The sequence below is a fragment of the Thamnophis elegans genome, chromosome 5 (assembly GCF_009769535.1).
Source record: "Thamnophis elegans isolate rThaEle1 chromosome 5, rThaEle1.pri, whole genome shotgun sequence".
Classification (NCBI taxonomy): Eukaryota; Metazoa; Chordata; class Lepidosauria; order Squamata; family Colubridae; genus Thamnophis; species Thamnophis elegans.
This window is the reverse complement of record NC_045545.1, coordinates 95,536,338-95,562,823: the sequence shown is the minus strand read 5'-3', so window position 1 is coordinate 95,562,823 and position 26,486 is coordinate 95,536,338. Positions and strand designations below refer to the sequence as shown.

The following is a 26,486-nucleotide window of genomic DNA, read 5'->3' as shown; positions in this document are numbered from 1 at the left end:
CTCAGGAAAGAAAATGGGGAGGTAATATATGCAAACTTTCTGGTGCCCCCCCCCCCCAAATGGGCCAAGGGAAGGAGGAGGGGGCTCGTGAGGGTGGGATGGCAGTTGGAAACCCACATTCATTTACTCACTGAGCTGTGAAACTCAGGGGTCAACATTGAGTCACACCGAAAGCAAACAAAAGAAAATGGTGCTTTGTGGTTTCGGCTTCTTGTGTGAGGGAGCCCATCCTGTTAAGCCCAAATGTTGTTTGGTGGTGGGAGCACTCCACAAGGTTCAACCTTGACAATTTAAAGATGAGTGGACTTCAGTTCCCAGAATCTCCCAGCTACCATAGTGGACTTCAACTCCCAGAATCCCCCAGCTAGTGCAGCGAACGCCATCTCCCAGAATCCTCCAGCCAGCATGTTGTAGTCTTTACAGCCAGACTTCAAAGAATTTCCCAACCAGTTTTGCGTAGACTTCAACTCCCAGAATCCCCCAGACCTCCAGCCTCTCCTCCTTTTCTGCCGTGCTTAACATTGTCTGAATAAACCTCCATGCCTTAAGTGAAACGCCTTTCCGTTCAAGCCACACGCCCGCCTACGCAGAGTCTCTTTCGAGGTGATTTATTTATTTTTTTTCCATTCTGAAGGGTTTGGCTTTTCAGCTGTTTGTGGGTTTTGTCTGTCTTTCTCTTTCGGCGTTCAAAGTGAGAGAGAGAGAGAAAGAGAGATAGAGAGTGAAGCAAGATTGATATCTTCGCCACTGGATTTTTCTGGTCACTGGTAAGAGACAAAAGGCAAGGGAGGGCGTATTTCACTACTATGGCCAACAGCCACCCACACACTTTTTCCATTGCAACCGTCGGCACCGAGCTGCGTTAAAAGTCGAAAGAAACAAACGCACGTAGATTGGGTGAAACCAGGCTTAACAGCAGGAACTGTGAGAGGGATTTTGGGTGTTCTGACTGAGGCTTCCCAAGAGCATGAATCAAACTCCTGGTTCCTACAAAAACCCCTTTTATTCATTGACTGTGAATTCTGCTCATTCACACCCAGCAAAGTCTTTCGAGGGAGGATTTACAGTCACAGACCTTATCTGGCTTGGAGAGCTGCCAGGCCGATACCTGCAAAACTTGGCAAGGAGTCTGGGAGAGTCATGAATCAATTAAGCGAACTAATGGTCTCCTGCAAACTCCACTTCCCTTTCGCTCCTCTTTTATTTCCTCTGGGAGGGGCCATTCACCGTCCACATGTGGCCTTACTCCCAAGTCGATCCTTGTTCTTTAGCTGTTCCCTTCATCTGGCAATTCTGCGCATGCGCACACTGGGAACAGGCTCCAGCTGTTCTTCTGCCTCACTGATATCTGACTCCGAAGGCAGCTGATAACTGGCATATGGCTCTGGCCCCCTCTCTGCCTCTGATACAGAGCCCTCATCAGAGCCTCCCCCAGACTCCAGGACTGGCCCATGTTCCTACCCATATGTGTCAAGGCTATGGTTTTCCCAGTTGCAATAAATGGCTGTGAAAGTTGGATCATAAGGAAGGCTAAGTGCCAAAGAATGGAGGCCTTTGAACTCTGGTGCTGGAGAAGACTCCTGCATTGAGTCCCTTGGACTGCAAGGCCATCCAACCAGTCAGTCCTAGAGGAGATCAACCCTGGCTGCTCTTTAGAAGGCCGGATCCTGAAGAGGAAACTCCTTTGGCCACCTGATGAGAAGGAAGGACTCCCTGGAGAAGAGCCTCATGCTGGGAACGATGGAGGCCAAAAGAAGAAGAAGGGGACGACAGAGAAGGAGGTGGCTGGAGGGAGTCACCGAAGCAGCCGGCGTGAGCTTCAACGGACTCCAGAGGATGGGAGAGGACAGGAAGGCCTGGAGGAACATGGTCCATGGGGTCGCGATGGGTCGGACACGACTTCGCAACTAACAACAACAAGACACCGGAGTAAATCCTCCACAGTTTTGCCAAGCAAGTGGGTTTTTTTTTTTTTAATAAAATAAGTTATATTAATTTCTTTTAAAATTAAAATAATCTGCTTCTGGACTCCCCAAGACACTCGTGCATACTTTTAAAAAAACAACAGAAACAAAACCACAGCCAGCGGCCTCTCTTTCCCGCCCCCCCCCCTTCTTAAAAAATACTCCTTCCGTTTCCAATGCGAAACAAAGCAGAAGAAAATATGAACAGCTGCGTGGCCCAATATTCTTTTTTTTTTTTTGGTAAGCGTTTGGAGCTTGACGGAGGAGTGCATGAAAGGCATCATGGGGTCAAGGAGTGGGTGCGGAATCTGCCAGTCCTTTGGAGAAGGCTTCAGACAAGAGAGGGGCGGTCAGGAATCCAAGGTGTCCTCATCATCGCTCCAATTCGGTGGGGCATCGGTGCCGAAGTAACGGTCTCCAAAATTTCCTAGAAAACAGTGGGAGGGAGAGGGAGATTCGCATTTATTTTACAGGTGGTCCTCGACATGCAGCAGTTCATTTAGTGACTCTTAAAAAAGTAACAACGGACATGAAAAAAGTTGACTTAGGTGTTGTGGCTCACCAGCAGCCAATGTAGCTGGCAGCAGATTCGGACAGTGAGGAGGTTGGGGAGGAAGATGGGCCAGTCCTGGAGTCTGGGGAAGGCTCTGATGAGGGCCTCTGCTTTGCTGTTGCTTCAACTGCCATGAAACGGGGAGGGAGGGCATGGTATTTGGGAGGGGTTACTAATTGTGCTGGAGGAAGATTCTGGAGCTCAGCTGCCTGTCGGACTACGCATGTGTAGGAGATTCCCGCCAGGACTAACGGCACCGACATTCCATCTTCGTGATGCCTTTTGAAGTTATCTCACACCTGACACTTGGGAGAATTATGATTGGACTGTAACTGTGATGCCAAGGGGTGGGGAATGGGCTATTCTATATATCAATCGCTTTCGCGCCTAAATAATCAGACTTCGCTTCGCTATGCCTTTAATCATTTATAATTAGTAAAAGTACACTTGATTTTTACTTATGGAGTCTCGTGATCTTCTTTCCTAATTATTTAATGGAGAGGATCTGACACTCTGCGTCAGAGGCGGGGGGGGGGGGGAGGGCAGAGCCGTCTGACAGTTATCAGCTGCCTTCGGAGTCAGACATCAGTGAGGCAGAAGAACAGCTGGAGCCTGTTCCCAGTGTGCGCATTCACAGAATAGCCAGACGAAGGAAACAGCTAAGGAACAAGGGTCGACTTGGGAGTAAGGCCACAAGTGGACGGTGAATGGCCCCTCCCAAAGGGAATAAAAGAGGTGCGAAAGGGGAGTGGAGCTTGCAGAGACAATTAGTTCATTCCTGCATTCTTGCCAAATATTGCGGCGTCTGAAAAGTATCGGCCCGGCCATTCTCCAAGCCTGATAAAGGTTGGTAATTGTGAACTATATTGAAAGACTGTGGGAGAGGAAAGACTTTGCTGGAGAGGAATTCACTGTAAATTAAATAAAAGGGATTTATCAGGACAAGGACTCGGCTTCGTGCTGCTGGGGAAGCCGAGATCAGAACATTGCCAAGCCTCTGAATTTTGATCTTGCGACCACGGGGCTGCTTCGACTGGCGTTAAGTGCGAATAATAGTCACACGTCACTTTTCTCAGCGCTATGGTCACTTCGAAGGGTCATTAAAATGAACTGTTGTAAGTCGAGGACTACCGGGAATTTCCCTGCACTCTGACCAGCATTTTCCCTAAATCCTCCCGTCTGTTCGTTTATTATGGCCGCCATTATTTTACCTCCCTGATGAAGCCACTCACCAATCCCGGGGATGATGCGAAAAAGGTCGTTCACTTTCTTGTCCACGGCGGTTGTGATGATCTTGACCTGCGGGAAGGCGTAGGCAACGGAGTGGACGCCCATCTCAGCCATCAGCAAGGAGAGGAGGAAAATCTTATCTTCCGGAACGTCGTGATCCTAAAGGAAACAAAGGGATTTACAGAGAGCAGTAGCAGACTTAGGAGTAGTGCGGTGGCCTAGAGGTGGCGCTCTCGTCTCACAATCAGGAGGCTGGGAGTTGGATCCTAGGTAGAGGCAGATATTTCTCTCTCTGGGCATATTGAGAATATATCTGCTGAATAAAACTCCGCATTGGCGACAGGGAAGAGCATCCGGCCAGTAAACATTCAGCTCCATTCAGTTGCCCCGATTCCACCTCGCGAGGGATTAAGGGGGTTGTTAAAAGAGGATGAATGGCACTTAAGACTTAACCAATTTCCTGTATTTATTTTGTATAATGACAATAAGGGCTGTACTGTTTATACCGCTTCCCAGTGCTTTGCAGCCTCTCTAAGCAGTTTACAGAGATTCTGTTCTATTCTGTTCTGCTCTGCTGTATCCTATCCTATCCTAATCCTCTAATCCTATTCTATTTTATTCTATTCTATTTATTCCTATTCCTCTAATTCTACTCTATTTTATTCTATTCTATTTATTCCTATTCCTCTAATTCTATTCTATTCCTATTCCTCTAATTCTATTCTATTTATTCCTATTCCTCTAATTTTTTCTATTCTATTTATTCCTATTCCTCTAATTCTATTCTATTCCAATTCCTCTAATTCTATTCTATTCCTATTCCTCTAATTCTATTCTATTCCAATTCCTCTAATTCTATTCTATTTATTCCCATTCCTCTAATTTTTTCTATTCTATTTATTCCTATTCCTCTAATTCTATTCTATTTATTCCTATTCCTCTAATTCTATTCTATTCTATCATATTCCTCTAATTCTATTCTATTCTATTTATTCCTATTCCTCTAATTCAATTCAATTCAATTCCTATTCCTCTAATTCTATTCTATTCCTCTAATTCAATTCTATTCTATTCTATTCCTATTTCTATTCCTCTACTTCTATTCTATTCTCTGCTACTCTATTCGACCTTATTCCTATTCCTGTTTTTCTATTCTGCAGTGATTCACTTAACAACTGTGGCCAGAAAGATGGATATATGGGGCAAAATTCACGTAACAACTGTCTCAGAAAATTTGGGCTCAACTGTGGTCTTTCTAGTTGAGGTCCACCTTTACCTTTGAATCCAAGCCAGAAGTAGCCCCTAGGTAAGTCCATCATAACTTTGAATAGCCGCTAACCAACCCGTCATCAGTCGAGGGCTCTCCATACTCTCGTTCCCCTTACCAGCAACACCCTGACGGCCATCATGGCTGCTGCCCCCGTGGAGACGGTGCAGTCCATCAAAATCACGTGGTCTTCACTGATGTCCTTCGGGAGTCTCAGGTAGTGCAGCTGGAAGGGAAGAGAAAGACATCAGGGTGCAGCCAAGGAGCGGCTGAGTGATTTATTTGTGTCTTCATTTATGTACAGGGAGTCCTCGACTTACGGCAAGCAGTCTGTTTAGTGACAGTTCGAAGTTACAACGGCATGAAAAAAGGGGACGAAGGACCATTTCCCACACTGTTGCAACATTTGGTCACGGGATCCAAATTCTGAACGCTGGGCAACTGACTCGCAATTATGACGGTTGCAGCGGGGTCACGTGATTCCCTTTTGCGACCGTCTGTCAAGCAAAGTCAATGGGGGAGCCAGATTCACTTTAACAATGGGCATGAAATTGGAGGAATTTCTCTCTATCAGAAATTGGAGGAATTTCTCTCTATCTATTAAACCAGGGATGTCTGGGGAATTCTGGGAGTTGAAGTCCACAAGTCTTAAAAGTTCCCAGTTTGGGCATGGCTGGCTGGGGAATTCTGGGAGTTGAAGTCCACAAGTCTTAAAAGTTCCCAGTTTGGGCATGGCTGGCTGGGGAATTCTGGGAGTTGAAGTCCACAAGTCTTAAAAGTTCCCAGTTTGGGCATGGCTGGCTGGGGAATTCTGGGAGTTGAAGTCCACAAGTCTTAAAAGTTCCCAGTTTGGGCATGGCTGGCTGGGGAATTCTGGGAGTTGAAGTCCACAAGTCTTTAAAGTTCCCAGTTTGGGCATGGCTGGCTGGGGAATTCTGGGAGTTGAAGTCCACAAGTCTTTAAAGTTCCCAGTTTGGGCATGGCTGGCTGGGGAATTCTGGGAGTTGAAGTCCACAAGTCTTAAAAGTTCCCAGTTTGGGCATGGCTGGCTGGGGAATTCTGGGAGTTGAAGTCCACAAGTCTTAAAAGTTCCCAGTTTGGGCATGGCTGGCTGGGGAATTCTGGGAGTTGAAGTCCACAAGTCTTTAAAGTTCCCAGTTTGGGCATGGCTGGCTGGGGAATTCTGGGAGTTGAAGTCCACAAGTCTTAAAAGTTCCCAGTTTGGGCATGGCTGGCTGGGGAATTCTGGGAGTTGAAGTCCACAAGTCTTTAAAGTTCCCAGTTTGGGCATGGCTGGCTGGGGAATTCTGGGAGTTGAAGTCCACAAGTCTTTAAAGTTCCCAAGTTTGGGCATGGCTGGCTGGGGAATTCTGGGAGTTGAAGTCCACAAGTCTTTAAAGTTCCCAGTTTGGGCATGGCTGGCTGGGGAATTCTGGGAGTTGAAGTCCACAAGTCTTAAAAGTTCCCAGTTTGGGCATGGCTGGCTGGGGAATTCTGGGAGTTGAAGTCCACAAGTCTTAAAAGTTCCCAGTTTGGGCATGGCTGGCTGGGGAATTCTGGGAATTGAAGTCCACAAGTCTTTAAAGTTCCCAAGTTTGGACAGGCCTGCATTAAACAGAGCGAGCATGGCTGGCTGGGGAATTCTGGGAGTTGAAGTCCACAAGTCTTTAAAGTTCCCAAGTTTGGACAGGCCTGCATTAAACAGAGCGAGCATGGCTGGCTGGGGAATTCTGGGAGTTGAAGTCCACAAGTCTTAAAAGTTCCCAGTTTGGGCATGGCTGGCTGGGGAATTCTGGGAGTTGAAGTCCACAAGTCTTTAAAGTTCCCAAGTTTGGACAGGCCTGCATTAAACAGAGCGAGCATGGCTGGCTGGGGAATTCTGGGAGTTGAAGTCCACAAGTCTTTAAAGTTCCCAGTTTGGGCATGGCTGGCTGGGGAATTCTGGGAGTTGAAGTCCACAAGTCTTTAAAGTTCCCAAGTTTGGACAGGCCTGCATTAAACAGAGCAAGCATGGCTGGCTGGGGAATTCTGGGAGTTGAAGTCCACAAGTCTTTAAAGTTCCCAGTTTGGGCATGGCTGGCTGGGGAATTCTGGGAATTGAAGTCCACAAGTCTTTAAAGTTCCCAAGTTTGGACAGGCCTGCATTAAACAGAGCGAGCATGGCTGGCTGGGGAATTCTGGGAGTTGAAGTCCACAAGTCTTTAAAGTTCCCAAGTTTGGACAGGCCTGCATTAAACAGAGCGAGCATGGCTGGCTGGGGAATTCTGGGAGTTGAAGTCCACAAGTCTTAAAAGTTCCCAGTTTGGGCATGGCTGGCTGGGGAATTCTGGGAGTTGAAGTCCACAAGTCTTAAAAGTTCCCAAGTTTGGGCATGGCTGGCTGGGGAATTCTGGGAGTTGAAGTCCACAAGTCTTTAAAGTTCCCAGTTTGGGCATGGCTGGCTGGGGAATTCTGGGAGTTGAAGTCCACAAGTCTTTAAAGTTCCCAAGTTTGGACAGGCCTGCATTAAACAGAGCGAGCATGGCTGGCTGGGGAATTCTGGGAGTTGAAGTCCACAAGTCTTAAAAGTTCCCAGTTTGGGCATGGCTGGCTGGGGAATTCTGGGAGTTGAAGTCCACAAGTCTTTAAAGTTCCCAAGTTTGGACAGGCCTGCATTAAACAGAGCGAGCATGGCTGGCTGGGGAATTCTGGGAGTTGAAGTCCACAAGTCTTTAAAGTTCCCAGTTTGGGCATGGCTGGCTGGGGAATTCTGGGAGTTGAAGTCCACAAGTCTTTAAAGTTCCCAAGTTTGGACAGGCCTGCATTAAACAGAGCGAGCATGGCTGGCTGGGGAATTCTGGGAGTTGAAGTCCACAAGTCTTAAAAGTTCCCAGTTTGGGCATGGCTGGCTGGGGAATTCTGGGAGTTGAAGTCCACAAGTCTTAAAAGTTCCCAAGTTTGGGCATGGCTGGCTGGGGAATTCTGGGAGTTGAAGTCCACAAGTCTTTAAAGTTCCCAGTTTGGGCATGGCTGGCTGGGGAATTCTGGGAGTTGAAGTCCACAAGTCTTAAAAGTTCCCAAGTTTGGGCATGGCTGGCTGGGGAATTCTGGGAGTTGAAGTCCACAAGTCTTAAAAGTTCCCAGTTTGGGCATGGCTGGCTGGGGAATTCTGGGAGTTGAAGTCCACAAGTCTTTAAAGTTCCCAAGTTTGGACAGGCCTTTATTAAACAGAGCGAGCATGGCTGGCTGGGGAATTCTGGGAGTTGAAGTCCACAAGTCTTTAAAGTTCCCAGTTTGGGCATGGCTGGCTGGGGAATTCTGGGAGTTGAAGTCCACAAGTCTTTAAAGTTCCCAAGTTTGGACAGGCCTGCATTAAACAGAGCGAGCATGGCTGGCTGGGGAATTCTGGGAGTTGAAGTCCACAAGTCTTTAAAGTTCCCAAGTTTGGACAGGCCTGCATTAAACAGAGCGAGCATGGCTGGCTGGGGAATTCTGAAAGTTTGCTAAGGTTGAGGAAAGTTGAGAGTCTAAATCTAGCAAACAAATCAGTCGCGAACAAATGTTGTAAAAGGGGTCACGGAATCCTCCGTGGGCTCCCTCGTCTTTTGAGCACTTTACCTCAGGCTCCCCCGTGTATCGATTCGTCTGAATCAGGATGGTGCCGATCCGGACATCCTTGCAAACGGCCCTCAGGGCTGGCTCCATAGTCTCTCCGGCCCTCAAGATGGAGACCCCTGTGATCTGGAAGAAGAGAGAAGGCGCCATTTTAACAGCATTTCAGAGAACCAGAGAATTCTTGGCTTTCCATCTTCTCTGGCTGTGGTAAAAACTCAGAAAAAGATTTATTTTGGGGGGGGCTTGTTACCTCCAGGCAGGCAACCATCCTCTCTATGGAACCCCAAAGTGTCACTTTTATCAATAAAACATATAACATCATTCATTGCTTTCCTCCTTCCTTCCTTCCTTCTTCCCTTCTCTCCTTTCTTCCTCTCCCTCCCTTCTCCCCTTCCCCCTTTCTCCCTTCCATCTCTCCTTCCTTCCTTCTCTCCTTCCTTCCTTCTCTCCATTCCTTCCTTTCCCTCCCATCTCCCCTTCCCTCCCCCCATCTCTCCTTTTTTCCTTTCCTTCCTCCCTCCTTTCCTCCCTCTCCCTTCCTTCCTTCCCTCCGTCCCTTCTTTCCTTCCCTCCCTTTCTCCCTTCCATTTCTCCTTCCTTTCCTCCTTCTCCCTTCCTTCTCCCCTTCCCTCCCTTTCTCTCTTCCATCTCTTCTTCCTTCCTTTCCCTCCCATCTCCCCTTCCCACCCTCCCATCTCTCCTTTTTTCCTTTCCTCCCTCTCCCTTCCCTCCCTCCCTTCTTTCCTTCCCTCCCTTTCTCCCTTCCCTCCCCTTCCTTTCCTCCTTTCCTCCCTCTCCCTTCCTTCTCCCCTTCCCTCCCTTTTTCTCTTCCATCTCTCCTTCCCTTCCTCCTTCTCCCTTCCCCCTTCCCTCCCTTTCTCTCTTCCATCTCTCCTTCCTTCCTTTCCCTCCCATCTCTCCTTTTTTCCTTTCCTTCCTTCCTCCTTCCCTCCCTCTCCCTTCCCTCCCTCCCTTCTTTCCTTCCCTCCCTTTCTCCCTTCCATCTCCCCTTCCTTTCCTCCTTTCCTCCCTCTCCCTTCCTTCTCCCCTTCCCTCCCTTTTTCTCTTCCATCTCTCCTTCCTTCCTTCCTCTCCCATCTCCCCTTCCCTCCCTCCCATCTCTCCTTTTTTCCTTTCCTCCCTCTCCCTTCCTTCCTTCCTTCCCTCCCTTCTTTCCTTCCCTCCCTTTCTCCCTTCCATCTCTCCTTCCTTTCCTCCTTTCCTCCCTCTCCCTTCCTTCTCCTCTTCCCTTGCTCCCTTCCATCTCTCCTTCTTTTCCTTCCTCCCTTCTCCCTTTCCCTCACTCCCTTTCTTCCTTCTCTCCTTCCTTCCTCTCCCTCCCTTCCATCTCTTTCCTTTCCTTTCCTTTCCTTCCCTCCCTCCCTCCCATCTCACAATACAGTGACTTTGGGCAATGTTGAAAAACCAAATTTAAGACATATCAAATTAAACTAGCCCAGACGTAACCAAAGTGAATTCAGAGGTCCTGCACAGTTATAAAAATACTCTAAAACTATTTTTAAATCTCTCTCGCTCTCTCTCTTTCCCCCTCTCTCTTTTTAACCACAAACAACCATATAGAAGAGGATACTGATATTATCAAACCATTTTCATTACATTTCCTATCTTTTTGGATGGCTCTACATCTTTGCGTTTTCAATTCCTTCTCTGAATTCGTGCTGCCTCTAAACCAGTGTTTCTCAACCTTGGCAACTTGAAGATGTCCGGACTTTTCGCTGGCTGGGGAATTCTGGGAGTTGAAGTCCGGACATCTTCAAGTTGCCAAGGTTGAGAAACATTGCTCTAAACATTCCAACAATTGCCACAGGCTCTCTGGATTAAAACAGCCTTACAAAAATGAGATTGAGAGGGAAGGAAGGAGAGGAGAGAAGAAAGGAGGGAAGGAAGGAGGGAAAGAAGGAAGGAGAGAAGGAGAGAAGAAAGGAGGGAAGGAAGGAGGGAATGTAGGAGAGAAGGAAGGGGGGAAGGAAGGAGGAAAGGAAGGGGGAAAGGAAGGAGAGAAGGAGAGAAGAAAGGAGGGAAGGAAGGAAAGAGGGAAGGAAGGAGAGAAGGAGGGAAGGGGGAAGGAGGGAGGGAAGGAAAGAGGGAAGGGGAGTAGGAGAGAAGAAACGAGGGAAGGAAAGAGGGAGGGAGGGAAGAAGTAGGAGGACCGTTGTAAGATAAGATGGATCTATGGGATGGTAAGAAAGCAATCTTCAAGTATATTGTCAACTGTAGGGAAAAAAATTGTTATAAATACATATTATTAATAACAGTTATGAGATCATATAATTGTGAATGTATATATGGGAAAAAAAATGAGATTGAACCTAAATTCTGTGCCAATAATCCATTAAAAAAAAAACCCTTGCTAACAAATAGTCACCCGGTTTCCCTTCCGAGGACCTCTCGGTGGTGTGACTTACTTGCTTCCCACTATATGTGCAACCTTCATAGTCCTCGCCTTGTGGCGTTTGCACTGTAGAGCTCTGGAAACAAAAAGAGAATGGCATAAATTAATCATAAACACAGGGGGTCCTCCTCTTAGCGACCGTTCCAAGTTACAACGGATGCAAAAAAAAATGGTCCTTGACAAGCAAGAGTCAATGTTTCAACAGCCACACCCTCCGATTGTATTTTGGACACTTGGCAACTGGGCACATTGGTCTCATTGGTCCCCTGACTACAATGTGGTGGATTGTTGGGGAGTTTTTTGGCCAGAAACTAGAGAGTCCTTGAGGCCACCTGGAGTAGTGAAAATGGGTGTGGAGCCTTCTTGGAATTGTTGAAAGCTGTCAGTGTAGTATTCATGAACTGGAATAGGGCTTGGTAACAAGGGACCAACAATGGGAGCTGAAACCGTTGGGAGCCTGGGCGTGGCTTAGCTCTGTAGCTCTGAGTCTGTGATGAGTTCTGGTCTGCTGCTCTGAAACTGAAACTCCTCTCCTCTGCTTGTGTTTTTGCTTGTATTTGCTACCACATTAGAAAAACCAGCATGGGTACTGTATATATGCCTTATATGTTATTATGTATACAAAGAAGTTTTGAATCAGGGGTGGGTTCCTGCCAGTTCTAAGCTTTTCTATAGAAGAGGTTCCACAGTACCATTAGAACCGGTTCCAGCTCCCTCCCCCCTCCCCCCTGCTCATCATCAAAATGAAGAGCGAGGGGAGGAATTCTGGGAGTTGAAGTTCACAAGTCTTAAAGCTGTCAAGCTTAAACACCCCTGGGGAGAGGGTTTCTAAAGGGTTAGGGGTACAAGGGTCTTGTAACTTGACAGTTTTAAGACTTGCACCCTTCAATGCCAGAGTTCCTGAGCCAACATGACTGGAGGAGGAATTCTGGGAGTTGAAGTCCACAAGTCTTAAAGCTGTCAAGTTTGAACACCTCTGGGGTTTTTTTTCCTAAAGGGTTAGGTGTGCAAAGGTCTTGTAACTTGACAGCTTTAAGACTTGCGTGCTTCAAATTCCAGAGTTACTGAGCCAACATTTTGGTTGCTAAGCAAGAGCGTTGTTAAGTGAGTTTCACCACATTTTACAAGTTGGCCACACCCACCCAGTCACATGGCCGACATGCCACTCCCACCCAGTCACATGGCCAGCAAGCCACTCCCACCAGGTCACATGGCCGGCAAGCCACTCCCACAGAGCAGGCCACACCTACAGAAGAGGTTCTAAAAAAATTTGAAACCCACCACTGTTTTGAATCCTGCTGAATCAGTTACCCATGTGTGCTTTCTGGATGTGATTGCTACAACAAAAACTCTGGCAAAAGCCTTCTTGGAACTGTCTTTTCAGCAGTTCCAAGAAGGCTCCACATCCATTTGCGCTACTCCAGGTGACCCTGAGGACACAGGTGAGCCTCTAAGGGGCCTCAACGGCTCTCTAAAAGCCTGCAAATGACCAGCTGTCTGCAAGGAGTATCAATCCTTCCATTCCCCCACCATCCAGTCAGAGCTGAAGAAGCTTCTTGGATGAGAAACGAAACATCTTCAAAGAACAACCAGAAAGTCCAGTTGCCTCTTGAAAAATCACCTTTGGGACAATTGTGACCTGGATGATGGAGAGTCTCCATAGATACGTCACACTGGTTCTTCTCTTTGCTGGACTAGATACATCAGTTCCTGCAACCTTCAACATATGTTTTAGCTTCCAGTCCCCTAATCCTCTTTGTTGCTCTTCTTTGCACTCTTTCTAGAGTCCCCACATCTTTTCTACATCGTGGAACCAAAATTGGATGCAGGATTCCAAGTGTGGCCTTCCCAAGGCCTTATAAAGTGGTATTAAGACTTCACGTGATATCCTGATTCTCTCCCTCTGTTGATGCAGCCTAGAACTGTGTTGGGTTTTTTGGCAGCTGCTGCCCACGGCTGGCTCCTATTTAAATGGTTGCCCACTAGGACTCCAAGATCCCTTTCACAGTTACTACTGTTGAGCCGGATACCACCTATTCTACCCCTGTACATTTAGTTTTTCTTGCCTAAGTCCAGGTTCTTACAGGTCTCCCCCTTGAACTACGTCTTGTTGGATATTAGCGACGGAAGAAGAAAAAAAAAGATTCAGTTTGCGTTTGAATTTTCAGTGCCCGAAGCAAAATGAAGTTCTTCCAACTTCACAACTTCATTTATTTTACAACACAATTAAAAAAAGAAAGAAATTAGGGAAAAGTTTATTAACCATAAAAATGTGGATGACAATAGTGAAACAAATAAATTCGTTGAAGTGTTAATACCACTTTGTACTTAGTAAGGCCACACTTGGAATACTGCATTCAGTTTTGGTCAGCACGGTGTTAAAAAAGATCCGGAGACTCTAGAAAGAGTGCAGAGAAGAGCAAGAAAGAGGATTAGGGGACTGGAGGCTAAAACGTATGAAGAACGGTTGATGGAACTGGGTATGTCTAGTTTAATGAAAAGAAGGACTAGGAGGAGCATAATAGTTGTGTTTCAATATCTCAGGGATTGCCACAAAGAAGAGGGAGTCAAGCTATTCTCCAAAGCACCTGAGGGCTGAACAAGAAGCAATGGGTGGAAACTAATCAAGGAGAGAAGCAACCTAGAACTGAGGAGGAGTTTGGTTTTTCTTGGCTTAGAGCAAAGCCTTACTTTTCTCACCGCTGAATTGCATTTGGTTGGAGAAGGCCCAGGGTTTAATGATGTTCAGGTCCCCATCATTAAACCAACTTATAAAGCAGGCATTTCTTCTGCCTCTCTCGTGAGTTACTTACCTGGAAGGGCAGAAATGATAAGGCGTGCTCAATGAGGAGACGCATGAGCCGCTTGGAGTAGAAAATAAACTCATCCCGGCTTGTCTCCTTGTTTCTGGAAAGGGATGTGACAAAAAATGGGTGTAACGGTATGTGAGAATGACCTTTGGAGGCAGGGGAAGACAAGCTCCCTATAAAACAGTCAGATAAGAGCTGTTGTGGGCCCCCCAGCAGAACTGGCAGCAGATTCGGACAGTGAGGAGGTTGGGGAGGAAGGTGGGCCAGTCCTGGAGTCTGGGGAAGGCTCTGATGAGGGCTCTGTGTCGGAGGCAGAGAGGAGGCCAAGGCCGTCTGACAGTTATCAGCTGCCTTCAGAGTCAGACATCAATGAGGCAGAGGAACAGCTGGAGCCTGTTCCCAGGGTGCGCATGCGCAGAGCTGCCAGAAGAAAAGAACAACTCAGAAATCAGAGTCGACTTGGGAGTAAAGCCACAGGTGGACGGTGAATGGCCCCTCCCATGGGAAACAAAAGAGGAGCGAGAGGGGAGTGGGCTTTTGCAGGAAACAATCCGTTCGGTCGGTCGTTAGATTCGTTTCAGGAGTGTGAAGATCTGTCCGTGAATCTCAGAGACTCTGTGCCCAGCCTTTCCTTGCACAGCACCTCATTTGGAAAATATTGACATGGCAGCTTTCCAAGCTAGATAAGGTCTGCGGTCATGAATACTCCTTTGAGAGACTGTTTGCCAGGCCTTTGCTGAAGGTGAATGGGAGGGATTCACATTCGTTTAATAAAAGGGGTTTTGTCGGGACGAGGAATCTGCTTTGTGCTTTTGGGGGAAGCCTAGGTCAGAACAAGAGTAGGGGTATCAAACTCAAGGACCGGCAGGGCTGCCCTGGAAATAAGGACCAACCCACGGTGCCTCTGCCAGTGAAAATGGAGCTTGGGAGGGCGTAGGCCTCCCAAGCTTCATTTTCACTGGCAAAGGGGTACAGGAGGCCGTCGGAGCCAAAATCGGATCCCAGAAGCCCGTTTTCGCTGACAGAGCGCTTGGGCCTTCACAGGAACCTCTGACAGGAGTGACGTCAATCTGGCCATGCCCACTCTGGCCCCCTGAGATCAAACACAACCCTGATGCGGCCTCAACGACATTGAGCTCGACACCCCTGGATAAGAGGAAGCTTAGCCCACAGCTGCATAATGGATATAAGGAGAAACTCCCAATGGATAAAGTCAACGTTTCTAGGCTTTGCGGCCTAGCCGGGTGTGGTGGGGGTGATGGTTCCTCACGAGTGGTGGCCAAACTCACACATACACGCGGTTCCATTTGTGCAAGCTGCAGCCATGCCTCCCTGTCACTTGCACGCAAATGATGATGCGCACCCCTGCGCTTGCTCGCCACTTCCGCATCCCTGTTCTGCATGGCTCAAGGCCCGATCGTGGGCTGCAGCCTGGGGGTTGCGGATCCCTTCTGGTTTGCAAAAGTGACGGTGAGGGACTCGTACTCTGAACCTTGCAAGATTCGGCTAAGGCGGCTTGATAATGAAGTAGAATGACACGGCAGGGAGTCCTTGATTTACCACCGTTCGCTTAATGACCGTCTGAAGGGAGAATGCCACTGTAAAATGGTGATTTATGACCATTTTCCCACACTTGTTCAGTGAATCCGGCTTCCTCGTTGACGTTTGCTTGTCGGAAGGTCGCAAAAGGGGATCGCGCGACACCCCCCCCCCCCGGGACACGGCAACTGTCGTAAGTATGAGTCCATTGCCAAGCATCTGAATTTTCATCACGTGACCACGGGGGACGTTGCAACGGTGTGAAAACGGTCACAAGTCACTCTTTCCAGTTCCTTTGTAACTTTGAGCGGTTGCTAAGTGAAATGTTGTACATCAAGGACTACCTGTATTCCTCACACACCTGAGTTTCTAGCAGAGTAGGAGGGAGCATAATGTTCTGACCCAGGCTTCCCAAAAGCAGGAAGCCGGCTCCTCGTCCCGATAAAACCCCTTTTATTTAGTTTAAAGGGAATTTCTTTCCAGCAAAGTCCCGGCCGACAGTCTTTCAAGAGATTTCACAACGACAGACTTTGATCAGGCTTGGAGAGCTGCCAGGCCGATATCTTCCAAACTCCACGCTGTAGCAGCAATTACTTGGCAAAGAGTCAGGAACAGATCTTCACCCTAATGAATTGAATTCATGGTCTCCTGCAAACTCCCCTCCCCTTTTGCTCTTTATTCCCTCTGGGAGGGGCCATTCACCGTCCACCTGTGGCTTTACACCTGAGTCAGCCGTTGTTCCTTAGCTGTTCCCTTCTCCTGGCAGCTCTGCGCATGCACACACTGGGAACAGGCTCCAGCTGTTCTTCTGCTCCATTGATCTCCGACTCCGAAGGCAGCTGATAACTGCCAGACGGCCTTGGCCCAGTGCCAAAATTCATTTTTTTTACTACTGGGTCTGTGGGCGTGGCTTGGTGGGGGTAGTGTTGCTTGGTGGGTGTGGCTTGGTGGGCGTGGCAGGGGAAGGATGCTGCAAAATCTCCATTCCCACCCTACTCTGGGGCCAGCCGAGGTGGCAATTGCTAGTTCTCCGAACTACTCAAAATTTCCACTACCGGTTCTCTGAACTACTCAAAATTTCCGCTACCGGTTCTCCGAACTACTCAAAATTTCTGCTACCGGTTCTCCGAACTACTCAAAATTTCCACTATCGGTTCTCCAGAACCTGTCAGAACCTGCTCTGCCTCCAACGCAGAGCCCTCGTCAGAGTCTTCCTCAGACTCCAGGACTGGCCCATGTTCCTCCCCAACCTCCTCACTGTCCGAGTCTCCCACCAGCTCCGCTGGCCGCCCACAACAAATATGGAGAGGGTGGACATTCGCCCCAACTCAAGGGGATGAACACTTACCGGATGATGGTATGCATCCCCCTGACCTGCGGTGTGTTCTTGAGGACACTGAGGGTCTTGGGGAGCGGGTGGCATTGGTGAGCAGAAGCCAGCGCTGCCCTGCAAATGAAGGAGAAGCACAGGTCAACTTGAAGACAGGGTCTCCCCGAGGTCTCCTTTTCCCCGTCCAACTAACCACACAGACTTCCGGCCATGTTTCCTGGACCATCCAAAGGAAGTGGAGGTGCCCCAGCCCCCATTTTGAGCTAAGCAATGGTTAGGTCTCATAACGCTCCCCAGGTTATTAGATCGCAGGAGGCATTTCAACATTGTCCCATGCCGTACATTTTGAAAAGAATGTCTGTAGCTCAGGGTTAAAACTATGGGTCCTTGGGGCACTATGAGCTTGGTGGCTTTCTTGGAGACGTTTCATCACCCAACTAGGTAACTTCATCAGTGACAGAAAGGAGTGGGGGAGAAAGGGATGAGGAAGGGGAGGACCGTGGGATTTTCGATGCTCTCTGATCTTGGTGATTTTCTTGAAGATGTTCCAATTAGGTAATGTCATCAGTGCTAGAATGGAGTGCAGGGTGCAGGGAGGAGGACGAAGAGGAGGACAACTGTGGAGTTTTTGGTGTTCTCCAAGACTGGTTGTTGTCTTGTAGATGTTTCATGAGCCAACTAGGGAACGTCCTCAGTGCTAGAAAGGAGTGAGGTGTATGGAGAGGAGGAGGGGGAGGGGGAGAAGGAGAAGGATGGTGAGGTTCTTGATGCTCTCCTAAGCTTGGTAATTTCCTTGCAACATTTCATGACCCAACTAGGTAACATAATCAGTGCTAGAAGGAAGTGGGTTTGCAGAGAGGAGGTGGAGGTGGAGGTGGAGGAGGTGGAGGAGGAGGAGAAGCACAACTACTGTGGGGTCCTTAATGCTCTCTGAGCTTGGTGGTTTTCTTGCAGACGTTTCACTACCAAACTCAGTATTGTCACGCAGTTGGGTCATGAAACATCTGGAAGAAAACCACCAAACTTAGAGAGCACCAACGACCCCAATTTTTTGGGTGAATAAAAGCAAGATCCAGCTCTCCAGAAGATGGCCATTCCGAGGGCACAAGGTGGGAAAACGTTTTCATGAGCAACGACGGTGAAATCCAGACCATCCAAGAATTCATACGGCCAATAATCCTACAGGGAAGGGAACCCACAGGAGCAACAGAGGAGGGGATGGGCCAGAAGTTTGAAAAACTCGAAAGAATTAATTCTAGAAGTGCCTTATTCAGATCCTCCCCGTATCTGGGGGGTGCCACCCTATCCTGTCTCAAAGAACGTTACTGGGGAACTGAGCCAGGAGGATGAAATGGGTCAGCCCCCATGCCAATTCCGTGTGGTTGGTTGGGCTGGGCCCAAGGACGTCATGGATTCTTTTTGCGCCCTCAATCCCAGAGTTTTGCGAGAAAAGAGGATGCTGTGTTTTTAACAACGCCCACGCAAACAAAAGCGGATGCCGTTGAAAAGCCGGACTGGTTTTGAAGCAACAAACAGACAGACAGACAGACAGACAGAGAGAGCGATCCCAACCACGTGGATTAATCAGGAGTCCAAATAAGCTTGTAAAATTCTCTGAAAGCGTCAGCGTGTAAGCAGAGGAAACCAGATCTGCGTTTCGGTCCATTTGGCATCACCGGTTTAAAAATTCCCCCATGGCTGGCTGGGGGAATTCTGGGAGTCGAGAATGGGAATAAAACTCTGGGAGTTTTAAAAGTTGCCAAGCATGAGAAAAACACTGTTCTGTACTGGATGTGATCATGGCGGGCATGGCCTGCTTGGCATCCTGCACCATGGTGGGGAGTGGGCATTTTCGCCCTCCCCAGGCTCTGGAGGTTTTCCTCAAGCCTGCGGGAGAGCGAAAATGGCTTCCCCCAGACTTCCAGGAGGCCCGTTTTATCGCCCTCCCAGAGTCTCTGCGCGAGACCTGCACTTACCTAGCATGATGAACAGGCCGCACAGAGACTCCTGGGAGGGGTGGGGGTGGCCAGCCAGTCCTTGGAACTACCGGTTCGGCAAACTGGATGTAAAATTAACATCCGTTTCGCCCAAAGCGGCTGAATCTCGCCCAAAGCGGCTGAATCCCACCCATGCCCACAACCCTGTGTTTGCTAGAGAAGCCAACCCTAAAACCACACCAGCTGGGTTAGAGGAAGGACAAGCTGACCCACGCTATGGGGCTCTTCCCATGCATCTTGAGAGCACCAGCAGAAGAAGCTCACACAATTTAGTACTCAGATCAAACCAGGATGCCAATTGGGTTCCTCACATATCCCAGCGTAGCTTCCTCTGTTCGTCAGGTGGGTTGAGACATTTGGGACGAAACCAGGTAGGAAAATGGACAGAGCAGTCCCCATCCCAGAGAATTGAGGTTTAGGGGGAGAGGGGGGTGGGAGAGAGAGAGAGAGAAATCAAAAGAAAAAGAAGTCAAATGAGAACACTCCAATCAACTACAAGAATTGGCTTCTGAGGTAGGTAGAAACACAGGTAGAGATGCGAAGGTTCCATCAAAGGCACCACCTTCATCGTCGAAGTCCTGCTGAGATGTTCAGGGTTCAAATTCCTGGCGTGAAAGCTAGGCAGGACATGGAAGCAAGCGTTCCACCACCAAATGTCTGCGGAGATTTCTCAGTCATCCAGGTCATGGTTGTCCCAAAGGTGCTTTTACAAAAAAACAACATATTTTTCGGAGTATAAGACGCACTTTCTTCTCCCCTAAAAGAGGGTGAAAATTTGGGTGTGTCTTATACACCGAATGTAGTCCCATCCACCCGACCCTTTGGCCTCTGCCTCCCAGCAATTTGCCTCCTTGCAGCAAAACAGCAAACAGCCTGTTTCAGTTTCAGCTTCAGCACAGGTTGATTAGCACAAGCAGCTGATTGTCGATTGGATGCACCTCCTGACCATCAGCTGTTTCAGGCTGCAGGAGTTGCCATTGCCTATTGCCACCTTCACACGCCTCATTTTCGGTGCGCCCCATTTCCCACCCATTCCGATCCCCGCTGCCCGTAATGAATTATTAGCTGATCGTCGGGAGGCTGATCCAACAGACAACCAGCTGCTTGTGCTAATCAGGCTGTGCTGAAATTGAAACTGAAACAGGCTGCTTGCTATTTGCTGCAAGGAGGCAAATTGCTTGTTTTCCTCCCCAAAACCTAGGCGCGTCTTATACTTCGGAGCATCTTATACTCCGAAAAATACAGTACTTTGTCTGGTTTTCCTTGAAGGCATTTTGCTTCTCATCCAAGAAGCTTCTTCTGTTCTGAAGAACGAAACTGAAGAACAGAACGGAAGAAGTTTCTTGAATGAGAAGTGAAACGTCTTCAAGGAAAAAACAAAGGAAGGCAAGTTGCCTTTTGAAGAAAGTACTTTTGGGAGTTCCACCACCGAGCTTCCCATCCAAAAATATCTGTGACTGACAGGAGAAGATGCTTCCAATAAGAATTTTCTATCCTAAGGAACTTTATGAAGACAGCCAAACCTTCAGAAGCATCGGTTACACAGACAAAAATCAAATACAGATACTCCTCGACTTACAACCACAATCGAGTCCAAAACTTCCACTGCTAAGTGAGGCAGCTTGGTGAGCTGTGCCTCATTTTGCGCCTTTTTGCTACAGTTAAGCAAATCGCTGCGGTTGTTAAGCGAATCATGTGGTCGTTAAGTGAATCTTGTTTCCCCAGCCCATTGACTTTGCTTGCCAGAAACCAGCGGGGACGGTCACAAGAGGGGATACCATGACCCCAAGGCAATGCGACGGTCATAAGTACATGCTGGTTGCCAAGTGCCTGAGTTTTGATCCCGTGACCACGGGGATGCTGCAATGGCCATTAAGTGTGAAATGGTCATAATTCACTTTTTTCAGCGCCGTTGTAACTTCAACGAGTCCCTATTATTATTTCACCTATGGCATGTCATAAATGGACTAGGAATGTATATTAACATTCAAGTAGATTAGGGGAGCCCAATTTATATATATATATATATATATATATATATATATATATATATATATATATATATATATATATATATATATATATATATATATATATATATATATATATATCTGTGTGTGTGTGTGTGTGTGTGTGTGTGTGTCAGCATAACTCTGGAACGCCTTGAGCAATTTCAACCAAACTTGGTTCATAGATGATGACTTACTCTCTGGGAAAAAATATTGTGGGGGTATAATACCTCTAAAACCACTCAGGGTATGTGTTCTGTTAAGATACAGCCTGTTGTGCCTTACAATGGCTTCTACTGTACTGCCGTAAAATGGCTTCTACTGTACTGCCGTAAAATGGCTTCTACTGTACAGCGCAGTGGAGTTGCCAGCGTAACGGCTTCACGGCACTCCACAAGGGGGCTCCCTCCGGTAAGGGGGGAAAATCCAACGTTAGAAATTACGTTTGGTCGGGACACTTCCCCCCTATAAATAAATACTCTTGCAATGCCGGATTATTAGCTAGCAAAACATAAATGTTAAAAAAAAATCTATGTTCAAATATCAATGTCTAGGCCAGGGGTGTCAAACTCGGTTTCATTCAGGGCCACATCAGGTTTGTGTTTGACTTAAGGGGTGTAAATGGGCGGGAGGCGTGGCCAGCCTGACATCATTTGCGTTGGGGGGGGGCACCTGGGGTAGCCTGAGCACTCTTGCCAGTCAAAATGGGCTCCCGGGCTCCGTTTTTGGCCGGAACGGCCTCCTGCGATCCTCTGCCAGCGAAAATGGAGCACGGGAGGTCGGTGTGCGGCCCTCTCACAAGCTCCGTTTTATTGACAGAGGCGCTGAGGCCCAGTTCTTCGCTATTTCCAGGGCAGTACTGAGGGCCAGATGTAAGCACCCTATGGGCCGGATCCGGCCCCCGGGCCATGCGTTTGGAAAAAAACCCCAGTCTAAGCAATCTAAGCGCTAAAGCATAGCATCATTTACATAAATAGTCACTAAACAAATGGTTGCAATTTGAGGACTACCTGCATATACTGTTTTGGAAGGTTACAGGTAGTGCGCGACTCACAAGAGTTTATTTAGCGACTGTTCAAAGTTGCAACGGCACTGAACATAGGGAGGGGCTTATGACTGTTTTTCACCCTTACGACCGTTGCCGCATCCCCATGGCCACGTGACCCAAATCCACCCAGATTCTCAAAACTGCCTCTCGCCCTCCATCGCCACCTACTCGGTCTCTACTCGGTGGTGGAAACTTCTGGTCCTTTGGCTCCTGTGGGTTTTTTGCCCCCCTTTCCGCTTTTGAGTCCTCCCTCCTCAGCGGCTTCCCTTCAGGAGGAGCAAGTTTGAATGGGAAAGTGCCAGCAAAGAGACTCTGATCGCAGGAAGAGAGGAAGGGAAGAGAAGAAAAAGAAGAAGGAGAAGAAAAACGAAGCCAAGGAGATAAAACGACAACAACCCACCGAGGCATTTCGAGCAAAGACAGAGGCTGCCTGGAAGATGCTCCCGTCTTTCGAACCAGGGCAATGGGTTTTTTTTGCTTGTTCGTTATGAAATGCATTTATTATGAAATGTATTTATGAAATGTATTTATTATGAAATATATTTATTATGAAATATATTTATTAAATTTATTTATTTATTATATTTATTTATATTTCTTTCTTTTTCTGTCTCTTTCTTTCTATCTCCCCTTCCCCTTCTTTCTTTCTTTCTTTCTTACTCACTCACTCGCTTTCTTTCTGCATTTCATTCTTTCTCTCTCTCTCTCTCACTTTCTTTCTGTCTTTCTTCCTCCATTTCCCCTCTCTTCCTACTTTTTTCTTTTCTTCTTTCCTTCTCTTTCCCTTTCTCTTTCTTTCCTTCCTTTCTTTCCCTCTCCCTCACCTCCACCTTTCCCCCCTTTTTCTTTCTTCTCTTCCCCTCCCCACCTTTCTTTACTTCTTTCCTTCCTTCTCTTTCCCTTTCTCTCCTTTCCCTTCTTTCCCTCTACCTCACTTCCATCTTTTCCTCCTCTTTCTTTCTTTCTTTCTTTCTTTCTTTCTTTCTTTCTTTCTTTCTTTCTTCCCTCCCCCTCTCCACCTTTCTTTCCTTCTTTCCTTCCTTTCTTTTCCTTCCCTCTCTCTCACCTCCACCTTTTTCCCTCTCCTTTCTTTTTCTTCCTTCCCTCCCCTCCCCACCTTTCTTTCCTTCCTTCTCTTTCCCTTCCTCTTTCTTTCCTTCCTTTCTTTCCCTCTCCCTCACCTCCACCTTTTCCCTTTTTCTTTCTTCCCTTCCCCTCGCCACCTTTCTTTCCTTCTTTCCTTCCTTCTCTTTCCCTTTCTCTCCTTTCTTTCCCTTCTTTCCCTCTACCTCACTTCCATCTTTTCCTCCTCTTTCTTTCTTTCTTCCCTCCCCCTCTCCACCTTTCTTTCCTTCTTTTCCTTTCTTTCCCTCTCTCTCACCTCCACCTTTTCCCTCTCCTTTCTTTTTCTTCCCTCCTCCCCACCTTTCTTTCCTTCCTTCTCTTTCCCTTCCTCTTTCTTCCCTTCCTTTCCTTCTCCCTCACCTCCAACTTTCCCCCCACTCCTTTCTTTTTCTTCCTTCCCTCCCCCTGCCCACCCTCCCTTCTTTCTTCCCCCCTCTCTTTCTTTCCCTTTCCTTTATTCCTCCCTTCTTTCTTTCTTCCCTTTTCCTTCCTTCTTCTCCTCTTCCTCCTTCCTTCCCTCCTCACTGTAATACTGAATAGAATGGGCTACAGGAATCAGAGGTTCATTTCTGGACATGAAATCTTTTTTTTTAATCCAAATCTCAGCTGTTACCTTGGATCACTGGGTGCTTTCCTTTTGCAATTAAAGGATCAAAGTCCTCGCAGGGTGAAATAAGATCAAAGAGAGCTCTCCTTCATGTGCAGATCACCTCCTGACGATCTGATGACATAACTCTTCAGGGCAGCAATGCAAAATGCATCCCCCAGGCCTCTTTTACAGGCCGGCCCTCAATTTCCCAGCCTAGCCTAGGGCGGCAAGATTTCCTGGTGGCCTCCTATCCAAGTTCTAACTATACAATACAATACAATAGCAGAGTTGGAAGGGACCTTGGAGGTCCACTAGTCCAACCCCCTGCCTAGGCAGAAAACCCTACACCGTTTCAGACAAATGGCTATCCAGCATCTTCTTAAAGACTTCCAGTGTTGGGGCATCATCAAAAAAGCACAACAAAGAATGTTCTTTCTGCGCCAACTCAGGAAGCTCAAATTGCCCAAAGAGCTGCTGATTCTGTTCTACAGAGGAACACAATACAATAGCAGAGTTGGAAGGGACCTTGGAGGTCTTCTAGTCCAACCCCCTGCCTAGGCAGGAAACCCTATACCGTTTCAATGATTGAGTCCCTCATTTGCACCTTCATAACTGTCTGATTTGGCTCTGCAACCCAACAAGACAGACGGAGACTTCAGAGGATAACTAGAAGTGCAGAAAAAGCAATGGCTACCAACCTGACTTCCATTGAGGTCCTGCACACTGCACGAGTCAAAAAGAGGGCTGTGAAAATATCTACAGACCCCTCGCATCCTGGACACAAATTGTTTCAACTCCTACCCTCAAAACGACGCTGCAGAGCACTGCACACCAGAACAACTAGACACAAGGACAGTTTTTCCCCAAACGCCATCACTCTGCTAAACAAATAATTCCCTCAACACTGTTCACTAAGGCTGCATTATTATTCTTTTTCTCATCCTTCCTATTACCTATCTCCTTTTCTGCTTATGACTATAACCATGTTGCTTGGATCTTTACAATTTGTGTTGCTTTATTTGTTTCCTAGTATGATTTGCTTATTAGTAACCGGTTGTGGCCCAGCAGGAGCCATTGGAGTTGCCACCAGACTCCGACAGCGAGGGGCCCTCTGAGTCGGCTCTGGAGGATGTGGAGGACCCTGGACAGGGTTCCGACTCCGAGCAGGGCGCAGAGAGGTTGGTTGGCCACCAGGAGGCGCCTGAGCCTTGGACCAGTGGGGAGGAGACAAGGGAGAGGGAGCCGGATGCCAGTAGTGAGTTGTTCCTGGATGCACGCCATCGAAGAGCTACTGTCAGGAACAATTATGCAATTACAGGAGGTGATTGAACTCAGCTGGTGGTCATTAGGCTCCTCTCCAGACTATAAAAAGACTCCTTGTGCACACGACCCTCTTTGCAGAAGTCAACGCAGGATTGAATGTCGGAGAACATTGTATGAGCTAGGCAGGCTGGATTGCTGCCAAGCCTTATCTGTGTTTATTGCTGCCCAAGCTTGTCTGTGCTGGTTTTCTGCCAAGGAACTGTCTGTCTGTTAATTAAATGCCGTAACTTATCTCTGGCTCGGAGTGTGTGTTGGTGTGGGACGAGAGGGGTCAGAACAATAGCAATAGCAATAGCAGTTAGACTTATATACCGCTTCGTAGGGCTTTCAGCCCTCTCTAAGCGGTTTACAGAGTCAGCATATCGCCCCCAACAACAATCCGGGTCCTCATTTTACCCACCTCGGAAGGATGGAAGGCTGAGTCAACCCTGAGCCGGTGAGATTTGAACAGCCGAACTGCAGTCAGCTGAAGTAGCCTGCAGTGCTGCATTTAACCACTGCGCCACCTCGGCTCTATGACTATCACTAAGTGTTGTATCTTATGATTCTTGATGAATGTATTCTATTTTATTTTTCTGTACGTACCCTGAGAGCATAGGCACCAAAGAGAAAATCCCTTGGGTGTCCAATCACACTTGGCCAATAAAGAATTCTGTTCTATTCAACTCTATTTTGGCACCCGGGAGCAAATTGAGCTGACCTCTGTCGTGCTTCAAATGCCTCGAGGCTGATGCAGAAGGGAGGAGACGTGGCAAGAAAGAAAACAGGCACCCTTCCTTACCTGACGCTGAGTTCGCGCTGTGGGAACAACACAACAAAGACAGTGAAATCAGTTATTAACACGCCAGCAGGGAAACACAGGAAGCCGGGAAGGAAATTAAGAATTTTTTTTTTTAAATCAAAAGAAAACAAGAATAGGTCTCCCATATTCACTGGCCTGCAAAATTCATGTTTTAATATTTTTTTTCTTGAAGGAGCCACCGTCACAGTTTTGCTCAAAACAGGTTTCTGAAAATGATTTGGTTCAGTGTTGGATTCGAAATGTTGCCATTTGTTTGTTTGTTTGTATCCTGCCATTATTATTATTGTTGTTGTTGTTGTTGTTACTACTACTATTATTATGTGGTTAATCTTCGGTGAGATTCACAGCCTTTGAGGCTGGTTCAGTAGTGGGATTCAGCCAGTTCGCACCTATTCGGGAGAACTGGTTGTTAACTTTCTAAGCAGTCCAGAGAATCGGTTCTTGGAAGAAATCTTATTTTCTTTTTTAACACTTTGCAGGGCTAATCCTATAAGGAAGGCAGGAAGGAAACATTCTGGTGTTGTTTCTAGCCTCATCTTTGTTGCCCTGCTTACAGAAACTGCCTCTCCGGTTAACCCTTATTACATTGTCACAGCTAAGGCGAAGCGCCCATCGATCTGAGTGACATTGAGTTGGCCACGCCCACCCAGTCACATGACCACTGAGCCCCGCCTACCCTGCTGGTCATTAGGGCAGAGAACCGGTTGTTAAATTATTTGAATCCCACCACTGGGCTGCTTGACAGCTCAACAGCTCGAGTCCTAACCAAGGACCTAGGAACTGTTAAGGTAAGGTTTTAACAGTTTTAGGGGCAATTTTACTCCCCTAAAATCTTGGATAGAAGTAATCCTCAACTTATGACCGCAACCGAGGCCAAAACCTGTGTGGCTAAG

General features: G+C 47.6%; 1 protein-coding gene across 2 annotated transcripts in view; it reads right to left on the bottom strand.

The window, feature by feature from the left end:
- Positions 1-2,190: 2,190 nt before the first annotated feature.
- UCKL1 (uridine-cytidine kinase 1 like 1) overlaps positions 2,191-26,486 on the bottom strand; it is a 57,912-nt gene continuing 33,616 nt past the window's right edge. For both annotated transcript variants that reach the window (XM_032218060.1, XM_032218061.1), the window contains exons 8-15: positions 25,573-25,589; positions 16,719-16,817; positions 13,835-13,928; positions 11,035-11,097; positions 8,612-8,734; positions 5,133-5,240; positions 3,750-3,906; positions 2,191-2,391 (exon numbers count right to left, since the gene is read on the bottom strand). In XM_032218060.1, coding sequence (XP_032073951.1) covers positions 2,315-2,391; positions 3,750-3,906; positions 5,133-5,240; positions 8,612-8,734; positions 11,035-11,097; positions 13,835-13,928; positions 16,719-16,817; positions 25,573-25,589 — 738 coding nt within the window. In that variant the 3' untranslated portion in view covers positions 2,191-2,314. The remainder of the gene's footprint in view (positions 2,392-3,749; positions 3,907-5,132; positions 5,241-8,611; positions 8,735-11,034; positions 11,098-13,834; positions 13,929-16,718; positions 16,818-25,572; positions 25,590-26,486) is intronic.